Raw genomic sequence first — 21,239 nt, 5'->3', positions numbered from 1 at the left:
TATACTGAATTTTTTAGAGAAAGTGCAATCAATTTCTTTTTATTGTGTTAAAGTCTATATAACATAAAATCTACCATTTCAACCATTTTTTAAGTGTGTTGTTATATTAAGTACATTCACATTGTTGCGTAGGCTTTAATTTCTTACATTAAAACTTCTTAAAACTGGAATTTTTTTTAACCTAAGACATTCCACTTAATCTAGCATTTCAGGGTTTTTTTTAACTTCATTTTTTAAAAAAATTTAAATTTTTTGTCTTTTTAGGGATGCACCCATGGCCTCTGGAAGTTCCCAGGCTAGGGGTCAAATTGGAGGTGCAGCTGTCAGCCTACACCACAGCCACGGCAACACCAGATCCGAGCTGCTCCTGTGGACCTACACCACAGTTCATGCCAATGCCGGATCCTTTAAACAACTGAGCGAAGCCAGGGTTGGAGCCCAAGTCCTCATGGATACTAGTAGGGTTCGTTACCACTGATCCATGACAGGAACTACTTTTTTTTTAAAAAGTAGTATCTCCAGAATTATTTATCTTGTGTAACTGAAACTTTGTACCCCTTGACCAACATCTCCCTATCGCCTCCAGCCTCAGCTGCTTGCAGCCACCACCCTACCCTCTGCTTCTAAGTGTTTAATTATTTTAGATTCTACATGTGAGATCATGCAGTACTTCTCTGTCATCAGTTATTCAGACATAACTTTTTCTTATAAATGCAGTAGGTGAAAGCATAATTCAACGTGAATAACATCATGACAGCAGTTATAATTTTATATATGTATACATCATTTCAAAGTTATGCATTTGAATTCTATTTTCATCTTTCAGGTTAGTTTTACGTCTTAATTAGAATAAACCCTGTTATTTGGAGAATTTTAAAGTAATTAAAGCTCTTAGGAAAATGCTTTGTATTTGAAAAGTTAAGTTGTATTTTATCGTATTGGTGTAGCTCTTTATTCAGATCATCTGAATTCTAAAGTTGCTGAAGGGAGATGTCAGGAATATGGTTTGAATTGACTCTTGAAGCCATTGTTGCACATGTGTATTTCACAAGAAATACTGGCTCCACACTGCTTACCTTTTGTTTGCCACTGAGTGGGTCATCACCAACAATGGGAATGTGACGGCATTTCGTAAATGGCTCCCCAAACACAGGTCTGAATTACTTTAAAAAAAGTAGTGCCAGAAAAGGTAATATTACAGAATTATTCTTGTACACATAAGAGAAAGGAATTCAGTTGTATTATTATGATAGTGTATAAAACACAGAATAAACAGCATTGTATAAAATAACAAATTTTATTTCTATAAAATATTTTACACTAGCTGTACACATGCACACACCCACACAGAACTTAACCACACATTGAGTAATTTCCTTTTAATAAATCTACCACATACTATTATATTACAATTTACAATAAAGTTTTTGAAGACACAATGGGGAAAGCTTTGTCATTCATTTATAAACCTTCCATAAGTTACAAAAGAAAGGCAATCTGAAAAGTATGTATAAAGAGTAAAAACAATTTACAAGTGGACAAGAATTACAAAATAGTAACCATCAAATACATCTGCCAGCAACTTTGTAAATCTTTTGTTGTTCAAGTGCCAATGATGAAGATTGGTATGGAATCATTTTGAACAGACTTAAATTTAGGATGTTTTCGGTGTGGCTTATGCATTATGTGGATTGCTTTACGTGTGTGCTGTTCATTGTTGACTGTGTGTGGCATTCTGACAAATAATGAAAGTAACATAAATCCATATGCCACAAAATGTAACACTAAAAGCAATGAATATTACCAGCGTTCTGGCAGGTTGGAGTAGTGGTACTTTATCAAAGCTACTTCCTTTCCTCTTTTTTGAATGGTTCGAATAAGTAAACGTTTTCTGTGTGTTGCCTGGCTTGCTTGGAAAGATGGAAAACCAGGACCTTAAATTGCACAGCCTGTACAGCTTGATCTCAAACCACTGTGTCTGTGAGGATGAAGAGCACTGAATGCACAACACATACAAAGTGTACACTGTAGTTTTTATTAGACAGTACAAATCATTGTGCATTTATAAGGCAGAACATCAAGGCGATTAAACTAGGAATTTCAAGACCAGAGTTAAAGTGAGAGTTATGCATTATGAGGCAAGCATTTTGAAAAGGGGGAAGAGGTTGAAATCATTCCTTTAAGGGCAGATGACAAATGCACAAAGACTGGAATCACAGGTGGGGAGTGAGCTACAAAGAGCTACTGGCCCCCTGCTTGTTCGTGAGCCAGCCCAGCTCCCGTCAGACCTCGGGCAATAAGAGCGGATTGGCACGGAGGCTGGGAGAGCAACAGCAGCTCTTTGTCCTTGCGCTTGGTTTAAAGTGGATGGTAGTGCAAAGAGCATTTCTCTACTGGTGTCAGGGGAGAAGATTGGTTTTTTAAGGAAGTGCTTGAGTCATGAAAGCCCTAGTTTGGAATTAAAGAAAATTACATAGATTTGGAAGTTGTCCGGAAGCACATGAATCATTTCACTGCACCCAGCTTTTTCAGCAGTTTCTTGCCTTTGGAAAGCAGCCCCTTTTTCTTTTTCGAGGACATTTCCCTGCCTCTCCCAGGACTACCAGTACCCATAGATGACGTAGGTGACCCCGAATGGAGATGGACTGTGGGGGATGGCGCTCTCCTTGCTGTACCTGAACCCTCAGGAGGAACCTAGTAGGTACATTGTTACAGTTTATTGAGTGCGAGCGCCAACAACATCCATCCAACTCGGTAACATCAGTAACATCAGTGCTGCCCCGACGCCCACCAGGAAAGGAAAGGTAGGGGAGGTTCATTTCTTCTCTCATGGGTTAACAGACGCCATAAGAGGCCCATGCCCCTCCCACAGCAGAGCTCAGCGGCTCTAGCCCTCAGCACTGGCTTTCAGTTGCTTTGGGGTTTTTTGGGGGGTGGGGGTGGCCACAGCTTTGGCAGAACAAAGCTAGGTAATAACTTACTTTGTAAATTAAGTCAAAAGCGGGGTAGGGGGAAGTTTAAATTCAATTGAGAGTAAAATTGGCCGAGTACCCATCAGTAATCTTGAAAGCCAAGGTTCTTCAAGGGACTTCTATTGTATTTGGAAACTATTTGGGTCTATAAAGTCCTGACCTTGTTGAATGCATTCCTGGGTTAGTTAGTATACTGTAGCAACATTGGAGATGGCACACCGGTTGAAAGAAAAAATAAAAAGAAAACTAAAATGAACCTTAATTGCAATCAAAGAAAGCTTAAAGGCCCTTATTGTATGCATTCATTATTTCCAAGTTATTAAAGGTGCGTTTTGGTCAATAGAGAGCACTGATAGTGTTTCTATATACTTTCAGTGCTTAGTTAGCACTTCACAGGAGCTGAACTATGTGTGGACACAGGCATGGCAGCTTGGCCTCACTCACAGTTACAGATGCAGGCATGCCTGAGGTTATAGATCTTACCTCAGCAGAGCAAACCTCTTCCTAATTTGAGTGTTCATTATTTCAACAGGCAAATGGTCTGAGCCAAGGGGCTTCAAGCTTACTTGGATTTAAAATCAAGGTCTAATTCTAATGGAAAACACCTAGTAAAGCATCCCAAAGTACACCTGAAGATACCATCTATTCCGTCTAATGCAATCATTTAAGCTGCATGTTTCATTGAACTTAGTATTGCATTGGTATACCAGCAGAGCGGTCTTCCACCAAATGCTGTGGGTTCAGGACACTTGCTTGTGCTTTGAGGAGAAGCATCAGCTCTCCCGTAAGGTAGAGGGAGGGTGACTTAAGGAAAAAACCTGTCTGCTGTTCAAGCCAGCGTGGGGGTTTAGAGCCAACTCTAGATCACCTTGCATTCACTATTCATCTGCTCGATCTTGAGTTGTGTTTTTTTTTTTTTTTTAAGTTTCCTGTAGTAAACATTTATTAGGTTGTGCTTTTTCCAAGAGTGGCTAACAATGCAATATGCAGCTGTAATTATGAGTAGACATTGGAACACTCTGTGTAAACAAACAATTAGCCTGTTAAGAAATATGTTCCCAATGTTGGCCTTTCAAATATGCTTCATGTAAATTGTAGGAAACGATTGTTAAAGATCATTTATTTCACTGCAAATTCAGTTGCTTTACAACTGAGACGAGTAATGTTTTAGGTCCAATGAGTTTTTGAGACATATTTCTTTTTTTTTTAACCCCACAGTGAAGCCTTAAGTCTACCGCATTAGTCCATTTAAGGTAGCTTAAGTTGGTATCTTTATAGGTATCTTCAGTTGCTCACTTACGTGAAGGCTACATTGCCTGATTAAGGTGTGAAATGAACACTCTTCTTCTGTTTCCAAGCAGATGAGCAAAGAAATAAAAATATATATATATAAAAATATAATATATAAAACTTGCAGTGATGAAATAAAATAAAAATGAGACACTAAATATGAATGTAATCTAATAGTTTAAAAAGCTTGAGAAATTCTTTGACCTTTGTTGCGAGGATCTGTTAGAATCCTAACAGGGCAAATGACCATTTTTGCCACCGAATCTAAAGACTAGCCATCCCCTTTTCACTCGTAATCAAACTAGAATGTGCATCTATGATGTAGGATGGGATGTTCCTTTGTGAGTGAAGCAGACTGATTAGATTGAAAGGGTCACTTCTGTGAAACAAACTTAAGATTTAGAACGAAATTTTTAGGCACACCCCCCATGTTAAGGCAGAGAGAAAATTCAGGGTATATGCTTTTCGGCCCAAGATATAAAATGCAATGCAAAGACTGTAATAGACCATCTGTGGCAGAGTGGGGTAGGGGTTAAAAACGCTGAATATGCACGCTTACCCTTTTTGTCTTTGAGCGCAGAGGCGCGTCCTGGGAGTAATGGGACGGTGCATCGGAAAGATAGACTTCTACGTCGTCAGGCACTTCTTCTAGGAAGTTGGAAGGTACAAGGCCTTTCTGCCCATTAAGCTCCCCCTAAAAACACAGGGATGAGGCAGAAGAATGATTGACTCGATTTTTTTCATAAAGCTGCTTCTTGCTTTGGCTAAAGGAATAGACAGAACTCAGAGTCTAGAGGCATGGTTTATTATTATTTATTATTATTATTTATTTATTCTGGTTCAAAAGTGGTTGAACTCCAGACTCTAGCATTTCCAAACTACCCTGATCATAAGAATGACCCCCCCACCCCAACCACCCACCAAAGGCCTGGATTTGGCCTGTCTGGGGTGGAGCTAGGGAATCTGTGCTGGCCAAGGGCCTTGGTGATTGTTGGGGTCAGGCGCGCTTAGAAACATCCTGGGGATCCTCTCACTTAGTGGCTCTCAGCCACTCAACGAAGTAAACAACCCACTTAAAAAGTAGGCAAAGGACTATTCGGGTATTTCTCAAAAAAAAAAAAAAGATATACAACTGGCTAACACATAAGAGATGCCAACAGCAACACTCAGTAGGGAAATGTAAATCAAAACCATGAGATACCACCCACATCCATTAGAATGGCTACTACAAAAATATTTTAAATTAATGGTGCAGATAAGGAGAAACTGGAACCCTTTTGCAGTGGTGGTGGGAATGTAAAACAGGGCAGCCACTATGGGAAAACAGTACAGTGGTTCCTCAAAAACTTCAAAATGGATTTCTCCTATGATCCAACAATTCCACTTCCGGATACAGACCCCAAAGAACTGAAAGCCGAGTCTTGAAGAGATGTTTGTATACCTATATTCATAGCAGCATAATTCACCACAGCCAAAAGATGGAAGCACCCTAACTGTCTGTCAGTGGATGAATGGATGAACAAACAAAATGCGGTTCCATGGAGTATTCTTCAGCCTTAAAAAGAAAGGAAATTCTTGGAGTTCCTTGGTGGCCTAATGGTTAAGGATTTGGATCACTGCCATGACTCGAGTTTGATCTCTGGCTTGGGAACTTGCACATGCTGCAGGCACAGCCCACCCCACCAAAAAAAATTCTGACCTATAGGTGAAAAATTTTGACAATACATGTGAACCATGAGAACACTGTTATGCTCAGTGAAATAAACTGGTCATAAGACGACACAGACAACTCCACTAATGTGAGGTTCCAAGAGCAGTCAGAGACAGGAGAATAGTGGGCATTTGGGGCTGGGGGAGGAGCCCACGGGGAGCTGGTGTTTAATGGGGGATGGAGTCTTATTTATTTTTATCATTATTATTATTGTCTTTTTAGGGCGGCACCCGTGGCATATGGAGGTTCCCAGGCTAGGCCTACATCACAGCCACAGCAACACCAGATCCAAGCTGCACCTGCAACCTACACCACAGCTCTCAGCAATGCTGGAACCTAAACCCACTAAGCAAGGCCAGGGATGGAACTTCCTTCCTCATGGATACTAGTCAGGCTCATTACTGCTGAGCCACAATGGGAACTTCTGCTTTAATTCTTTAGAATGCTACTCTGTGGCCGCTTTGCTTCTGACCTATTGAAGTATGTGATTTAAGAGTTTTGGTGTAGAAACACTGGGCTGTGTTTGGTTAACACAGCATAAGAGTTAAAATATGATGGGTACTAGAAGTCTCAAATGAGTGGAGACAAAGCAGTGACTCAGCTGAGATAAGGTGGATTATGGAGGGAAAGGCCCAAGTAGACAGCACAGGTCCCTCTGTAGTTCCTCTGCTCATCATGGGCTGTGGTGGAACTCGGAAAAGATGACAGCGTTAGGTCCCACAGAATAGGAGAGATTAAGTTCTCTCTCAAGAATGTTTCAGTTTGCGCATGATGTCAGAGAACACAAATTTGGTGAAATTCAAGATTTTCCATCTCAAGTTCTGTCCCCTGTTCTTATCAAATAAGGGATGATAAAAATAAGTGAGCTGGGCAGTCTACTTGGCAAATTTGACCAACAAAATATACTAAAGCCATTTGGTGGAACAATAACAAAAAGTGTACATTTCATATCAGTTCAGATCTGATGCACACTACCATATAACATTCAAGAAAATAAAACGATGTAGGAATAAGAACTTGCAGACAATATTAGAAAAATATTTTTAAGTTACCAGAAAATACTGTCCAACTGAAAATCTAAATTAGAGGAATGTTTTCCTGAATATATATAAATTTGTCAAGATTGACATCTGCATTAAGATAATTATTGAAGAAAATGAAAACTTTTGTACAACTCCATCCTGAAAAGACACTGAACCTGAAAGATTTTTAGGCACATTGTAATAACCTTCAGATAATAGTAAGACCTATGTTCTTTAATCTGTTCAAAGCATAGAAAAATATTGGAAGCTTCCCAGTTCATTCAGTAACTCCTGATACCAAAAACCATAAAGATATTCCCCAAAATACAGATTAATTTCTGGAATAGACATATAGCTTCTGAATAAAACGTTAGCAAGTCAAATCCAGTGCTTTAAAAATAATTGTAAAAAACAGCTGTATGCCATGGTCAATCATTTACTGATTAAAAGATAAACTTAGAAAATGAAAACAGGATACTTAACATTACAAAGATCATCTGTCTTTATTGATAATCTTGCCTAACCCACAACTGTAAAGATTATTGATAGTCCTATCAAAATACTCAGAATTGTTCTAAATGACGCAGTAAGACAATAAAAAGAAATGACTGATAAATATTGATGAAGGAAAGACAAAATGTCATTATTTGGGAAATCCAAGAGAACCGAGAAATGACAAAAGATAGAGATGCATTCAGAAAAATGATTTGTGAGGGAACAAACATGCATGCACGTACAGAGGCACACAACACATACATAAACACACAGACACATGCATACATGTACATTACATGCACACAAACACATAAATACACATATACATTTCCAACATATTTTCTAGATAACCAGTAGAATATAGACCAGATTCAAAAAATAACAGCATGAACATAAGCATATTTAAAAACTATATAAAGGATGTATAAGAATAAATTCATGAACCTGAGAGAAAAAAGGGAAAACTTTTAAAAAGTCAGGCACACCATGTGTCAGAAATGAAAGACAGCTGCTCCCCAGTTTAAAAAGTAATGTACCTCCTCAGGTTCAATCCCTGATCTCGCTCAGTGGGTTAAGGATCCGTGAGCTGTGGTGTAGGTCTCAGACGCAGCTCGGATCCCACGTTGCTGTGGCTGTGCTGTAGGCCGGCAGCTGCAGCTCTGACTCGACCCCTAGCCTGGGAACTTTCATATGCTGTAGGTGTGGCCCTAAAAAGACCAAAAAAGAAAGAAGGAACAGTGACCATCACAGTGCTGCTGCCGTCCTGTATGTCAGGTCCTCAGTGAGGAGGGCAAGCAAATTAGCCAAACTTTGAGCAAGTCAGAGAAAAAAGTTCATGCACAATTTTAGGAGAAAGAACACACAAACCAAAAAAAAAAAAAAATACACACACACACACAAAGGAGGTTGGCACCAGGGAACCGCCAGGACTCTCTCCCCAGAGGCTGGGTCCTGGCTGTTCTGTGTATATTTGATGCTTCAAAAACTTACATAATAAAATCCGTCTTCATCAATTTCACCAAAAACAGTAATAATATCTCCTGTGCAAAATGTAAGTTCAGCCTGTAGAGACAGAAGACACAGTAAATAGCATTTTCTGGTATCCAGAAATTGCTTTAAAAACAAAAAAGTTCTGCAGGATTTCTGGGCACATTCTCTTTTTTTCTTATTATCTTGGTATTACCCTACTCGTTCAGTCAATGGAGGAGGAAAGGTGAATGCCTCTCTTTGTAGCCTCTTAGAACATAAGGACGACCCCTGGATGAGGCCACTTACAAGAAAAGGTCTGCCATGCTCTGATTCTCAGCCAGAATTCAAGATCGTCACCAGGTTCTGCTGGTGGCTCATCTTTAGAATTAGTCAAATAGCTGACTTGAAAACCCCAGAGCATGAAGGAGATGCTCTCTGCAATGTAGGAGTCATTGCAAACTTTTCCTTACACTGAGTATAAAAAAAAAAAAAAATATGTAATCTGAACATCTACTTATTAAGTGTCTGCGACATGCCAGGCTCCAGGCTAGAGGTGGATGCACAGAATCCAGCAGAGAATCCCAGAGAGAATGGCATTTTTATCTCTAGACATGAAAAATGAGGGAATAAAGTTCATATCCAGGAGCCATCAGGCATCGATACAAATCAAGCTTGTAGAGAAATCTGAAGATGCCTGAGCTTTGAATCTGAACCATGAGCTGGCCGCCCATGGGGGTAACAGATACTGAGGAGCCGGATTCAGATCCACCTCATGGTCCAAGAAAGCAGCTCCAGAGAATGAAAAGCTAACCTTCCGTTTCTGAAGGCAAATCCTTTTCATTTCTGTTTTGTTGTTATTTAACTTTAGAGTGGCAACTGTGGCCTATGGAAGTTCCTGGGTCAGGGGTCGGATTGGCAGCTGCCGGCCTACGCCACAGCCAAGCCACGCCAAGTCCTTCACTCACTGAATGATGCCAGGGATCGAACGCGTCTTCATGGACACTATGTTGGGTCCTTAACCCGCTGAACCACAACATGAACTCCCCTTTTCAGTTCTCGCACTGTGCACAGGACCAGGCCGTACCGGGCTTTGTGAAGACATCCATCCATCCTTCCCTCTATTTTTTTTAATGTGTGTGTGTTTGTTTGTTTGTGTGTGTGTGTGTGTGTGTGTGTGTGTATGGGGCGGGGTGGTGCACTGTGCTGCTCTGCTCACTGACCACATACCCACATGGGGGGGAGACTGTCATTTCTCTCTCTGGGACCACCCACCACTCTGATGCTCTCTCTGCACTGTCCAGGGAAACCCTCTGTCGGTGGTGGTGGCTGCTATGCCCTGAGTGTGTCACCAGGCTCACGACCCTTCTGCCTGCCTGGCTGTCTATTCACTGGTTGGGTAGTCCTTCCCCAGATGGTTCCAGAGAAGGGGAGGGAAGGAGGAAGGGAGCAGCGCTATGGGTAGAGGGCAGGGTGTTGGGCCGGTACCTCCACGTCAATGTTGGGTGAGCTCTCCCTCGGGTCATAGTCATACAGGGCCACCATCCTGTGCGTAGACACTGAGTGCTGCCTGCCGCCTCTTCTGCTTCTCTCTGTTCACACCACAAGGAAGGAGAAAGCCACCATGAAGTTAGTTCAGAGCACATGGCATCTATGGCTTCATGAAGCCTGGCTGCACCTGGCCAGTGTGGCCAAGACGACCACCAGACACCAGTGCCAGCAAAGTCGGGGCTGCCATGCCCCCACCCCCGCAACTGCCTATTCTTACATTCAGCTCTAGTCTAGCCACTCCCCGCCCCTACGGCAGCCAGGACACCCTAGTTTCTCCAGAGTGTCGGTAAGCAGGGAGACTCAGAAGCAGTCGAGCAAGATGATGGGGGGTTAGCCATAAAACAATGTCAAGGACTCTGAGTTCCCCTCCAGGCCTACAAATAATATCCAAAGAGTACAGGAGTTCCTGTCATGGTTCAGTGGAAATGAACCTGACTAGTATCCATGAAGTTGTGGGTTCGATCCCTGGCCTTGCTCAGTGGGTTAAGGATCCAGCATTGCCATGAGCTGTGGTGTAGGTCACGGACGTGGCTCGGATCTGGCAGTGCTGTGGCTGTAGCGGAGGGTGGCAGCTGTAGCTCCAATTTGACCCCTAGCCTGGGAACCTCCATGTGCCGCAGGTGCGCCCCCCCCCACCCCCCAAAAAAAGTTGTTTTACAGATACTAAAACCCCCACCCAGGTGGAAGAAGTTAACTGCTGACCACCAGCATGAAGACTCCAGACAGGCTGGAACCAGAAGGTTGATGATGTGAATCCCGATTACCTCACCACCACCTATCAGAAGGATGTCCGTGAGCTGACAGGGCACCCTGTGGCCCCCTCTCTCACCTTGCCTTTAAAGACCCTTCCCTGAAAGCCATCAGAGCATTCAAGTCTTTTGCGCATAAGCTGCCTGTTCTTGCTCCGCACCCTGGAGCAAATGCTATGCTTTCCCTCCCCACAACCTGAGGTCTGGCTGTTTGATGCACACCAAATTTGCCTGGGTAACACTACGAGCCAGATGAGAGTTCTGGTTTCTCCGCACTCTTGCCCACACTTGGAACGGCCAGCGTTTCTCATTTCAGCCATTCAGGTGGGTGTGTCCTGGTTTCCCGTTGTGGCTTTCATTTGTATCTCACTAACGGTGTGAAGCACCTTCCCCATGTTTATTTACTATCCATGTATTTTCTTTGGTAAGGGTTCTTCACATCTTTTTTTATTGAGTGGCTTTTAATTGTAGTGTTTTGAAAGTTCTTTGTGTGTGCTAAATACAAATCCCTCTCAGCTGAGTTACTTGCAAATACTTCCTGCCAGCCTGTGGCTTCTCTTTTCATGCTCTTCACGCTGTCCTAAGTGCAGAAGTCCTTCCCTTCGATGACTTCTAACACACTTTTTTCTTGTCTATATCAATCACAAACATTGTGGCCTCATCAGCACAAAGGTTTTCTATTTTTCTTTCAGAAGTTTTATAGTCTTCATTTTTCTTAAGTTTAACACGGCAAGCTTGAGATTCATTTTTGGCACGTCAGTGTCCAGTAATTCCAGCACCTATTCTTGAAAAGACGATGCTTCCCCCCCACCCCACCCCACTGAATTGTGCTTTTACCTTTGCCACAATGGACGGTGTGTGCGTTGATCTGTTTCTGGGCTTCATTCCGTCCTGTGGATCTGCATGCCTGCCCTTCTCCAATTCTTCATGGCCTTGACCCATCTGCCTTTATAGTGAGTCTTAAAACCAAGTTTTGTGAGACTTCCACTTTTGTTCTTCTAAAAGTTTTAGCAATTTTAGTTCCTTTGACATTTCGTGTGCATGAAAAATACAGCTTATTGTTTCTACATAAGCCTTTGCACAGATCTTGGTTGGGACTGCGTTGAATCCGTAGGTCAGCTGGGGGATATCTGACATCTCAGTGCTATGCAGTCCATGACCATGCTATCGCTATTTCGGAATTCTTTGATTTCTTCCATCAGTATTTTATCATTCTCGGCCCACAGATCCTGCACATGTTTTGTCAGATTTAACTGTACGTAGTTCACATCTTCATTATATTATGGTCTGTGGTGCTTTTTCAATTTACATCTCACAATTTTCATCACTAACATATGGAAATACAATTGCTTCTGGATCCACTGGCCTTGCTAATCTCACTTGTGAGCTCTAGCAACTTTATAGCTTCTCTGACACTTTCTAAGTCGATTTTCATGCCACCTTTCCATTCTGTGTCACTGCTTCCCAGCTCTCCCTGTGCTGCACAGGCTGGTGGGCTGTTGGCAAGGAGAGGTGAGGCAGAGATCGCCGCCCTGCTCCAGTCTCAGGAGGAAGCGCCTGGTCTTGCACTGCAAAGAACGTTATTTCCCAGTAATAGAAGGGCAAGCAGGTATCTCCACTTGGCTCCCTCAACCAGTCACGTTTAGAAAGCCAGAATGGAATAAATGGACATTTAATTGAATGGATAGTGTCAATCAAAGTACTGATTTTTAGCAGAGCTCCTTGGCACTTTGGGCTCATGGTGCACAGAGCCTGTGTCCTCCCTGAAGATTCACTGTTGACCTCAGGAGGGGAGACACTGACCCCGGGGAGTGGAAGGTGTGAGGGGCCCTGAGCTGCAGTCTTGCAGGTGTAATCTGGGCAACACACCCATAGAAACCTCGACTATTCAACGTGAATCTTAACTCTAGACAGTGAGCTCATCAATACCAAAAACGGTTGCGACGTGTTAGTCAATTCTGGGTTTATCTTCAAACTACGCCTATCCTTTGAACCACTGAATTTCATTTTTGGAGTCTGATTCAGAAGGAAATCTAATATTCAGAAGTATAAAAACCTTGACTATGACTGACATAAAATGAGTCTTTCTGTCTATAGCTATTTAGGAAAAACAGAAGCCTTTTATTTTAACTTTTAGTTATTTACTTTTTATGGCTATGCCCATGGCATATGAAAGTTCCCAGGCCAGGGACTGAATCTGAGCCATGGCTGCAACCTACACTGCAGCTGTGACCTCTGTGGCTGCGACGGTGTCAGAAACTTTAACCCACTGTGCCAGGCCAGGGATTGAACCCGTGCCTCCACAGCGTCCCAAGTCACTGCAGTTGGATTCTTAACCCACTGTACCACAGCAGGAACTCCTAGAAGCCTCTTAAATGCATAAGTTTTCCTTGCACATGGGAAAAATTAAAGCTCATAAATGCAATGTTGCTGAAAATTCACTGAAAGCAGTTTTGCTCTTTGCTCACTGGTGCTGCAGATGGGTTCAGGACAAACGAAGGTGTCTGGTATCCCAATCAAAGAATAAGAACTTTTCATGCCTTTTGGATAAGCAGAACTCACCTGAAAAATGGCAAGCATCACACTACCCCATCAGCCTTTGAAATGTACTCTCTATGGGTGATGTTCAAACTATATTACCAATGCCAGAGTTCCCGTGGTGGCTTAGCAGGTTAAGAGCCCAACTAGTATCCATGAGGATGCAGGTTCCGTCCCTGGCCTCCCTTAGTGGGTTAAGGATCCAGCATTGCCATGAGCTGTGGTGTAGGTTGCAGACATGGCTCAGATCCTGTGTTGCTGTGGCTGGCAGCTGCGGCTGCAGCTCTGATTTGACCCCTAGCCTAGGAACTTCCACATGCCCCACCTGTGGCTCTAAAAAAGCAAAAAAAAAAAAAAAAAAAAAAAAAAGAAAGAAAGAAAAAAATGTGATCATCAATGCCACAGACTGGCTTAGGCAGCAATTTGTCTCTCATAGTCCCAGAGGCTGAGGTCTGTGATCATGGCCTGGGCTGACCTGGTGTCTGCTGAGGACCTGCTCACCTCCTTCCTGGTTCACACAAGTTCTCTCTGCCCTCGCATGATGGAAAAGGGCAAGGGGCTCTCTAAGGACTCTCTGATACGGGCACTAGTCCCAGTCTTGAGTGCTCCACCCTCATGACCTAATCACCTTCCCAAGGCCCCACCTCCCAACACCATCGCGCTGGGAGTTAGGATTTCAATGTATGAATTCAGGGCATGGGGCCACATTCAGTCCAGAACAACCTACCAGCAGTTGCTTATTCTCCAGATGTGATGGACTTTAAGCGAGCAAAGCTGTCCTTCAAATTTCGGGAGAAGAGCATCTGTGTTTTCATAAATATCTAGATGCAGCAGGACTATCACAACCCTAGTTTACAGAGTGGGTTTTGCTCAAAGTCGATGGTTGGCACTCAGGTACTTTGGGGCAATCAGATGGTGCAGATGGGTTCTGTCTCCTACCCTGAGCTGGTATCCTGCACCGGGAAGGCCCTCGGAAGGCTGGAGCGCCTGGGCTGCAGTTCACCGGGTGACGAGCAGATGGATGCTCACCTATTTTCTCCACCGGTGTGTTCAGAGGGAGGAAGCCCTGTCGGAGAAGCTGGTCCATCATCTCCTCATCATCTGCCTGGATTTCGGAGACCATGTTACAAGGAATAAGGCCGAGCCGGGCACAGGTTTCTCCCCGGTAGAATCCATCAGCATCTTTATCTCCGTAAACCTGGAGCCGGGGGAAGAAGTCAAGGCGTTGGGGGAGGTTGGTTCAGAAAGACACCAGCTCAACTCAGGGTAGAAGCACACATGGCAGAGCCAGAACTGGAAGAACACGGGTAATCCCTGTGTAAACGCGTCCACACAGCCCTTGCCCTATTAACCTGCATCCCTGAGAACCCACTTCTCCTCCAAGGTTTGAAGAGCTCCGGGGGGCCTCTCCTCAAGCCTTGCTGGCTGAGCGCAGGTATGTGATGTCACACAGTTAAAAGCCAGCATGACAACCTCGCCCCATAGGGAACTACTACGTGGACTCTATGTCTTGAAGTTTCTGTGGTGAACGGTTCCTCTGTAAGAAGAAAGGGCCATGGTTGGGCATTCTAGAAATGAAAAATCTCAGCTAAGAAGGAAGCTCTGCTTATATCATTCTGCAGGGTAGGCATCACTATCCTTTTAAAGGCCCTGTTTGATGGCACAAATATTCATTTTCAAGAGTTGTAGTGCCCTCCTGAGAAATGTGCACATCTAGAATCTGGGGCCTCTCCCGCTCTCCTGGGAGAATCACATTTACTGCTTTTCAAGTTCCAACCCCAGATGCGGGCCCCTCCTCCTCTCCTGATTGGAGGGCTGAATGTAATTAAACACAAGAGGAAGCAGCCTGGCCTTTGGATGTGCTCAGGAACTTGAGTCCAGTGAGCGCACCCCCTCCCTGACCCCGTGCCCCTCACCCCCTCCACCCCCCGGCGAGCACCCACCTTGATGATCTGCCCTTCTGTGAAGGGAAGCTCCTCTTCTGCAGCATCTAGGTTCGGGGACATGGTGAGGGGGTCGTAGTCGAAAAGAGCCACGAAGATCCGGGCTGGGAGCTCTTCCGCACCAGGATCAGTCTCTGACTCTTCGTAGAAGTCAGGAGAAAGCCGGTCTCGCCCACCGTACTCATCTGGGAGCGTGTGGGTTAAAGGACAGGGTGCCATGTGAACGGTTCCTGCTGGCCATCCCCCACCCCCCTTTTAACCAGAAACATGAGGTGTTATACCAGGCATGGTGTGGAAAATGAGGAGGGTGGCTGTGGCACTTTCACTTTTGTCTCTATTTATTTATTTATTTGCTTTCTGGGGGGCCACAGGTGGCATATGGAGGTTCCCAGGCTAGGGGTCCAATCGGAGCTACAGCTGCCAGCCTACACCACAGCAACACAGGATCCCAGCCACGCCTGTGACCTACATCACAGCTCATGGCAACACCACCAGATCCCTGACCCACTGATCGAGGCCAGGGATGGAACCCCATCCTCATGGATACTAGTCTGATTCATTTCTGCTGGCACCACAATGGGAATGCCCCACTTTTGTCTTTTTTTTTTTTTTAATAATTTTGGCTCCAAAACTCAAGACATGGAAGCAAACTAAATATCCAAGGACAGAGAAATGGATTAAGAAGATGTGGTACATACACACAATGGAATATTATTCAGCCATAAAAAAGAACGAAATAATACCATTTGCAGCAACATGGATGCAACCATAGATTCTTACTAAGTGAAGTAAATCAGACAGAGAAAAACAAATACCATGTGATATCACCTCTATGTGACATCTAAAATATGACACAAATGAACATATCTAAAAAAAGGAAGCAGACCTACAGACATAGAGAACATTTTTCATCAGACAGGTAAATAACTAGATAAATGCAATGGCCAAAAATTATAGGGGAAGAAACCAAACCCAGTGAAATCCTCCTTTGGGGGTCACTGAACAATGTTATGAGGCTTTCTTTATGCTAATTATATGATTTAGAATTTAGTGGATGTGGAACCACATAATTTTTATCTTTTTAAATCAGGAGGGGCATTGTTTTCTTAATTTAGGAAACAGAGTATATTAAAAGTACAATACATTTTACTCAATTGTGAATTCATGGCTTATTAAAACTATATTTATGAAGTACATGGTCTACAGACTTAAGAGCCTCTGAAATAGGAAAATGGATGCTTTTGGAGTATGGCAAATTTCTAAAGTATTAATTACTGATATTTACACAAGAAAATATAATAGGGATTAGAGGAAAATAGTCTGTTCACAGGTCACTAAATTGAGACATGCATGCAGCCTTCTTTCTTTCTTTCTTTTTAGGGCCACACCTGTGGCATATGGAGGTTCCCAGGCTATGGGTCAAATGGGAACTGCAGCTGCTGGTCTACAACACAGCCCCAGCAATGCCGGATCCGAGCTGTATCTGCGACCTACGTCACAGTTCACGGCAATGCTGGATCCTTAGCCCCCTGAGCAAGGCCAGGGATTGAACCCACATCCTTATGGATACTAGTCACTTCTTAACCCACTAAGTCACAACGGGAACTCCTTCATCATCATCATTATCATCATCATTATTTTGCCTCCTTTACCTTGAGACAAATCTGACTGAAGGGCTGTTGAAGACCCTGATGGGGAGACTGTGGGTGCAGTGATGTTTTCCTTTACTTCCTTGCCCAGTTGGCAATTTGTAGCACCACAATTTTCAGTTCTGTAGACTTTCCTCCTCCTTCCTAGGAGACTGGATGGAGTGAGAGGCCCAGTCTTGCAGAGGACACCACTTCCTTGTGCTGCAACATTAATCTTCAGCCACCGGAACAGCGGCAGCTCATGTAATGAGCAGGGACTGCAGTCTCCATTCATTCAAGCCCCAGGTGAATGAGGACTTGGAAGCCAAATTCAACAGGAAGAACAGTCCTGAACAGGCTCCACCTCATTCCTAAAGACAGTTGGTCTCTAGCAAGTCACTGAGCTTACAAGCCAGCTAAGCTCTGTAATTATTACAGAGGGAGTTACATGCAAATTAAATAAAGGTTTGAGAGATGTGGCGCTAGTTTTACAACACTCACAAATCATGTAGGCTTAGTACATGTGGGACTTCAAGGTCCCTTCAAGGAGACAGAACTCAAAACCTCTGGCCAAGACAAAAAGGACCAGACCCTTATCATCGCCCCACCCGTCTCATTGTAATGCCCCCTCCCACACCTTTAGCAACCTGGCCCCTTCCTTCCTGCCCCTACTAGGAAAGGCATGTGGCCCACTCCTCAACCCACCCCCATAGGGGGGCCTTATATGCCTCCAACCAAGCAGCAAGTGTATCATTAAGACCCCTCTTTCCCCAGCCAATCGGCAGGTCAGCAGGCATATCCTAAGACCTCTCCTCTCCCTGGGCTATAAAAACAGACACAACCACAGGCCCAGGGTCAGCTCTCCCTGATCGTCAGGAAGTCATCCCACTGAGCTAGCAACATCTCTTATCTCAATAAAATCTTCTTTCTTTTCATCCTGTTATGAATCTGGAAAATTCTTTCTCCGACCTGTATGCACAGACCACAACCATATATATGAAACTCTGCTGGTGGATCTGTAATAAGCAAAACCAGTGTCTGTCAAGCCTGTGCCTATTTTGCTATTGTTCAGCTACCTGGAAAACTGTCTGCTTTTTTAAAGGTCTTTTAACATTCTATGAAATTTGCACTGATTAAGAAAACCTTCTAGGAGTTCCCATCGGGGCTTAGTGTCCATGAGGATATGGGTTCGATCCCTGGCCTTGCTCAGTGGGTTAAGGATCTGGCATTGCTGTGAGCTGTGGTGCAGGTTGCAGATGCGGCTCAGATCCTGCGTTGCTGTGGCTGTGTTGTAGACCGGCAGCTGCAGCTCCAATTCGACCCCTAGCCTGGGAACTTCCACATGCCATGGGTGTGGCCACAAAAAGAAAAAAAAATAATAATAAATTCTAAAAAACTGTAAAGACGGAAAAGGAAATTTATGCCCTATTGTTTGGGTGCTACAAGGAAGAAATGTCTAGAAGAAGGACTAGATTTCAGGATTCTGTATTGCTTTAGAAAGTCTTGAATTATTTTTAGTTGATATGAAAAAAGATGGATTGTCTTTTAAACTCTCTTTAAATGTTATTAGAACTGTGTTCCCAGGTGTCTAGAGCATCTACGAGATGTTTTCCTTGAGCCCTGTTTTGCCAAATCAAGATGTTCTCTTCTCCTCTATGTCTATTCCATGAATGGGTCTCTGGTTTGATTTCGTGTGAGTGTATTTTTAAAAAAGCCCATCTACTCATGTTGATTACCAGGTTCCATTATCTTGCGCAAAGACATTTTGGAATTGTGTTGCTGGGGTTCATTCCACTAATAGAAGGACCCCCCTCTGACCTTCAGCCACATTCCCCCTCTTAGCAGATTGATTAAAATGACTAAACTGACAGCTTTTTGCACAGCTGGCTGAATTCCAAAAAGTAATTAAGAGAATGGAACTGGATGCCAGAAGATGACTCATGAAGGAGGAGGTGACCAGATGGACGTGGGCAGCACACAGTTCAGGGCATATATTCAGGCCTCCTGGTGTTTTTCATAACTTTCCACCCTAAATGCCCAAGTGTTTCATGCAGATGGATAACCAACTCTCCATTTACTCAGGGCTTGTTTAGCTATTTGGAATGTGGTCACCATCCCAGCCTCTGCTGCTCTGACCATGAGCATCTCATGACAGCATAGGACATGGAGAGATGGCCTGTTACGTTGGCAGCCTCTCCAGTAACAAAAACAAGAAATAAAAATTGGTAGGGAGAAGACTGATAGAATTCAATATATTTTGAGAATATTTACAAATAGGTTTTATTTATCTTGTGCTATGTCTGCCTGTTTCTGCCATAAAAAAAAAAACAAGAATTTTGCTGTATTTAGTTGAAAATGCTATTCCTAGGAGTTCCCAGGTAGCACAGTGGGTTAAAGATCCCGCATTGTCACTGAAGTGGCTTGGGTCACTGCTGTGAAGCAGGTTCAATCCCTGGCCCAGAAACTTCTGCATGTCGTGGGCATGGCCAAGAAAAAAAAAGCTATTCCTAGTAATTTTATTTATTATTATTATTTTTTTTAGGGCTGCACCTGCAGCAGATGCAAGTTCGCAGGCTAGGGATAGAATCAGAGGTGCAGCTGCTGGCCTACACCACAGCTACAGTGACGCCAGATCCCAGCCGGGTCTGTGACCTATGCGGCAGCTCCCAGTAACGGGGGATCCTTAACCCACTGAGTAAGGCCAGGAATAGAACCTGCATTCTCATGGATACTAGTCAGGTTTTTACCTTGCTGAGCCATAATATTTTTTTTAAATGTTTAGGTGGAAGATCAAGCAGCCATGTGCTGTGTGGTTCAAAGCAAGAGGGAGGCCTTAATGGGGCCCACTAACCGGTAGGCGGGACCATCATCGGCGGGGACCTGTGGGGGCCAGCGCCACCATGGGAAAACCTCCGGCCCACGTGATCCGCTCTCTCAGCCCGTCCTGCAGACACCGGGTTCCCTAAAATCTAAAGACAGAACAACAACAGAGTCATGAGCCTTGCCAGCCAGTGGAGGCAAAAGGATTAAGTCAGCCAAATCAATTCCACTTAGAAGCAGAAGCTATAAAGGCAACTAAACTTAGCTTTTAACTGAAAGGTTAGCTGAATAACCTGGAAGAGAAAAAGTGCTCACCCCAGGCACCCATCTTCTGCATCTCAGTTGCTTCTCCGCCAGCAGGTAGGGGTGGGGGCGAGAGAGAAGCCCTTTTTGTTGCTGCTACTACCATGGAAGCCAAATATTTTGAACCAAAGTGAAAGTGAGTGGCTTAAATACAACTGGTCACACCTTAGACATCTCTTTCCTAGTCTCTGTCCAGCCTGCCCTCCCCCAGTGACCACAAAGGTGGGGAAGACACTGCGTTTCTAAATGTCCCACTTGGACAAAGCTGTACATGAGGTGACCAGAAAGTCAAAGATAGACATTTGGTGTGTATCCTCAGCCTTAAAACTCACCGCAAAGTTTCGGCCCTAAACTGAAGACACCAGTCACATTTCAGGGCCAACCCAGATGGTTCTCCTTTGTGGTTAAGTTTGCCTCTGCTTTGCCCTCGAGGTATTTAGCATCAAAGGAGAGAATCAAAGCAAAACTTCCAGGCTCACTGTGAGGCAGGAAGTTTCCAGGGTCACAGGGAAGGAACTAGGGTTAGGTGTTTCTGCAATTAGCTCGTGAACAAGCAGGGAACAGGCTGCGGGCTGCAGTTTGCTGGTGAATCGATGGGTTGACTGGCGCCCTCTAGCGGACATGTCACAAACTGCACTGGCTCAGACCCAAGGCCTGGAGCCCTGTGATGTCTCACCTGTGTTTTCATGGAAAAGGTCAGCATGGCAGGAGCAAATGTTCTGAAAAGAGGACATAATATAGAGATGAATGAAGCCTCGAAGGGACCCCTACTCTTAAAAACCACTAACAAGCCTGGAAGACAAGGCAGGGGTGTGTGTCTAAAGCTGATGATGGAAAATTCATTCTGAAAACTGGTGGCAGGAAAGACGCAGGAAGGAAAAAAAAAACACCTTTGGAAACAAATACAAAAATGGATCTCTTCCATAATAGTTCTCCATTTTTTTTTCCATTTATGGATGAAAGGCCAAAACCAACTACCACAAAAAAAAAAAAAAACAACCAAAAAACAAAAACAGAAAAACAACCAAAAAACAAACCCAAAACCACAACAAGAGAAACACCTTCAGTCATAGTGGTTGGTCATTTGTAAGTCCCCATGGTTCATTCTGCAAAGTCTGTGTTGCCAAACTTTTGGATAACCATGGTTCAGCTAACCCTTAATTAAAATTTAGATTCAGTTGTCCTTTAATTTGAAGCAGCCATAATCATCACTGATTTGGGGGTGGGGGGGAGTCGTTATTCTAAAGCAAA

General features: G+C 43.8%; 1 protein-coding gene across 21 annotated transcripts in view; it reads right to left on the bottom strand.

Annotated features, from left to right (window-relative positions):
* Nucleotides 1-1,278: 1,278 nt before the first annotated feature.
* Nucleotides 1,279-21,239, bottom strand: part of RIMBP2 (RIMS binding protein 2) — a 339,454-nt gene continuing 319,493 nt past the window's right edge. For 9 of the 21 annotated variants that reach the window (XM_084993468.1, XM_084993470.1, XM_021074263.2 and 6 more), the window contains 7 exons: nt 19,717-19,834; nt 15,238-15,422; nt 14,324-14,492; nt 9,945-10,048; nt 8,481-8,552; nt 4,822-4,956; nt 1,279-2,694 (listed from right to left, as the gene is read on the bottom strand). In XM_084993468.1, coding sequence (XP_084849594.1) covers nt 2,506-2,694; nt 4,822-4,956; nt 8,481-8,552; nt 9,945-10,048; nt 14,324-14,492; nt 15,238-15,422; nt 19,717-19,834 — 972 coding nt within the window. In that variant the 3' untranslated portion in view covers nt 1,279-2,505. Of the gene's footprint in view, nt 4,320-4,821; nt 4,957-8,480; nt 8,553-9,944; nt 10,049-14,323; nt 14,493-15,237; nt 15,423-19,716; nt 19,835-20,664; nt 20,708-21,239 lie in introns of all 21 variants that reach the window. The other 12 variants (XM_084993473.1, XM_084993471.1, XM_084993477.1 and 9 more) reach the window with 5 other exon arrangements.

Source organism: Sus scrofa, chromosome 14, assembly GCF_054392235.1.
Source record: "Sus scrofa isolate SSC_HxYL_T2T_F1_AM1 chromosome 14, Sscrofa_HxYL_maternal_Yorkshire_Landrace_v2.0, whole genome shotgun sequence".
NCBI lineage: Eukaryota > Metazoa > Chordata > Mammalia > Artiodactyla > Suidae > Sus > Sus scrofa.
The sequence above is the reverse complement of the archived record's forward strand: the minus strand, read 5'-3'. Positions and strand labels throughout refer to the sequence as shown.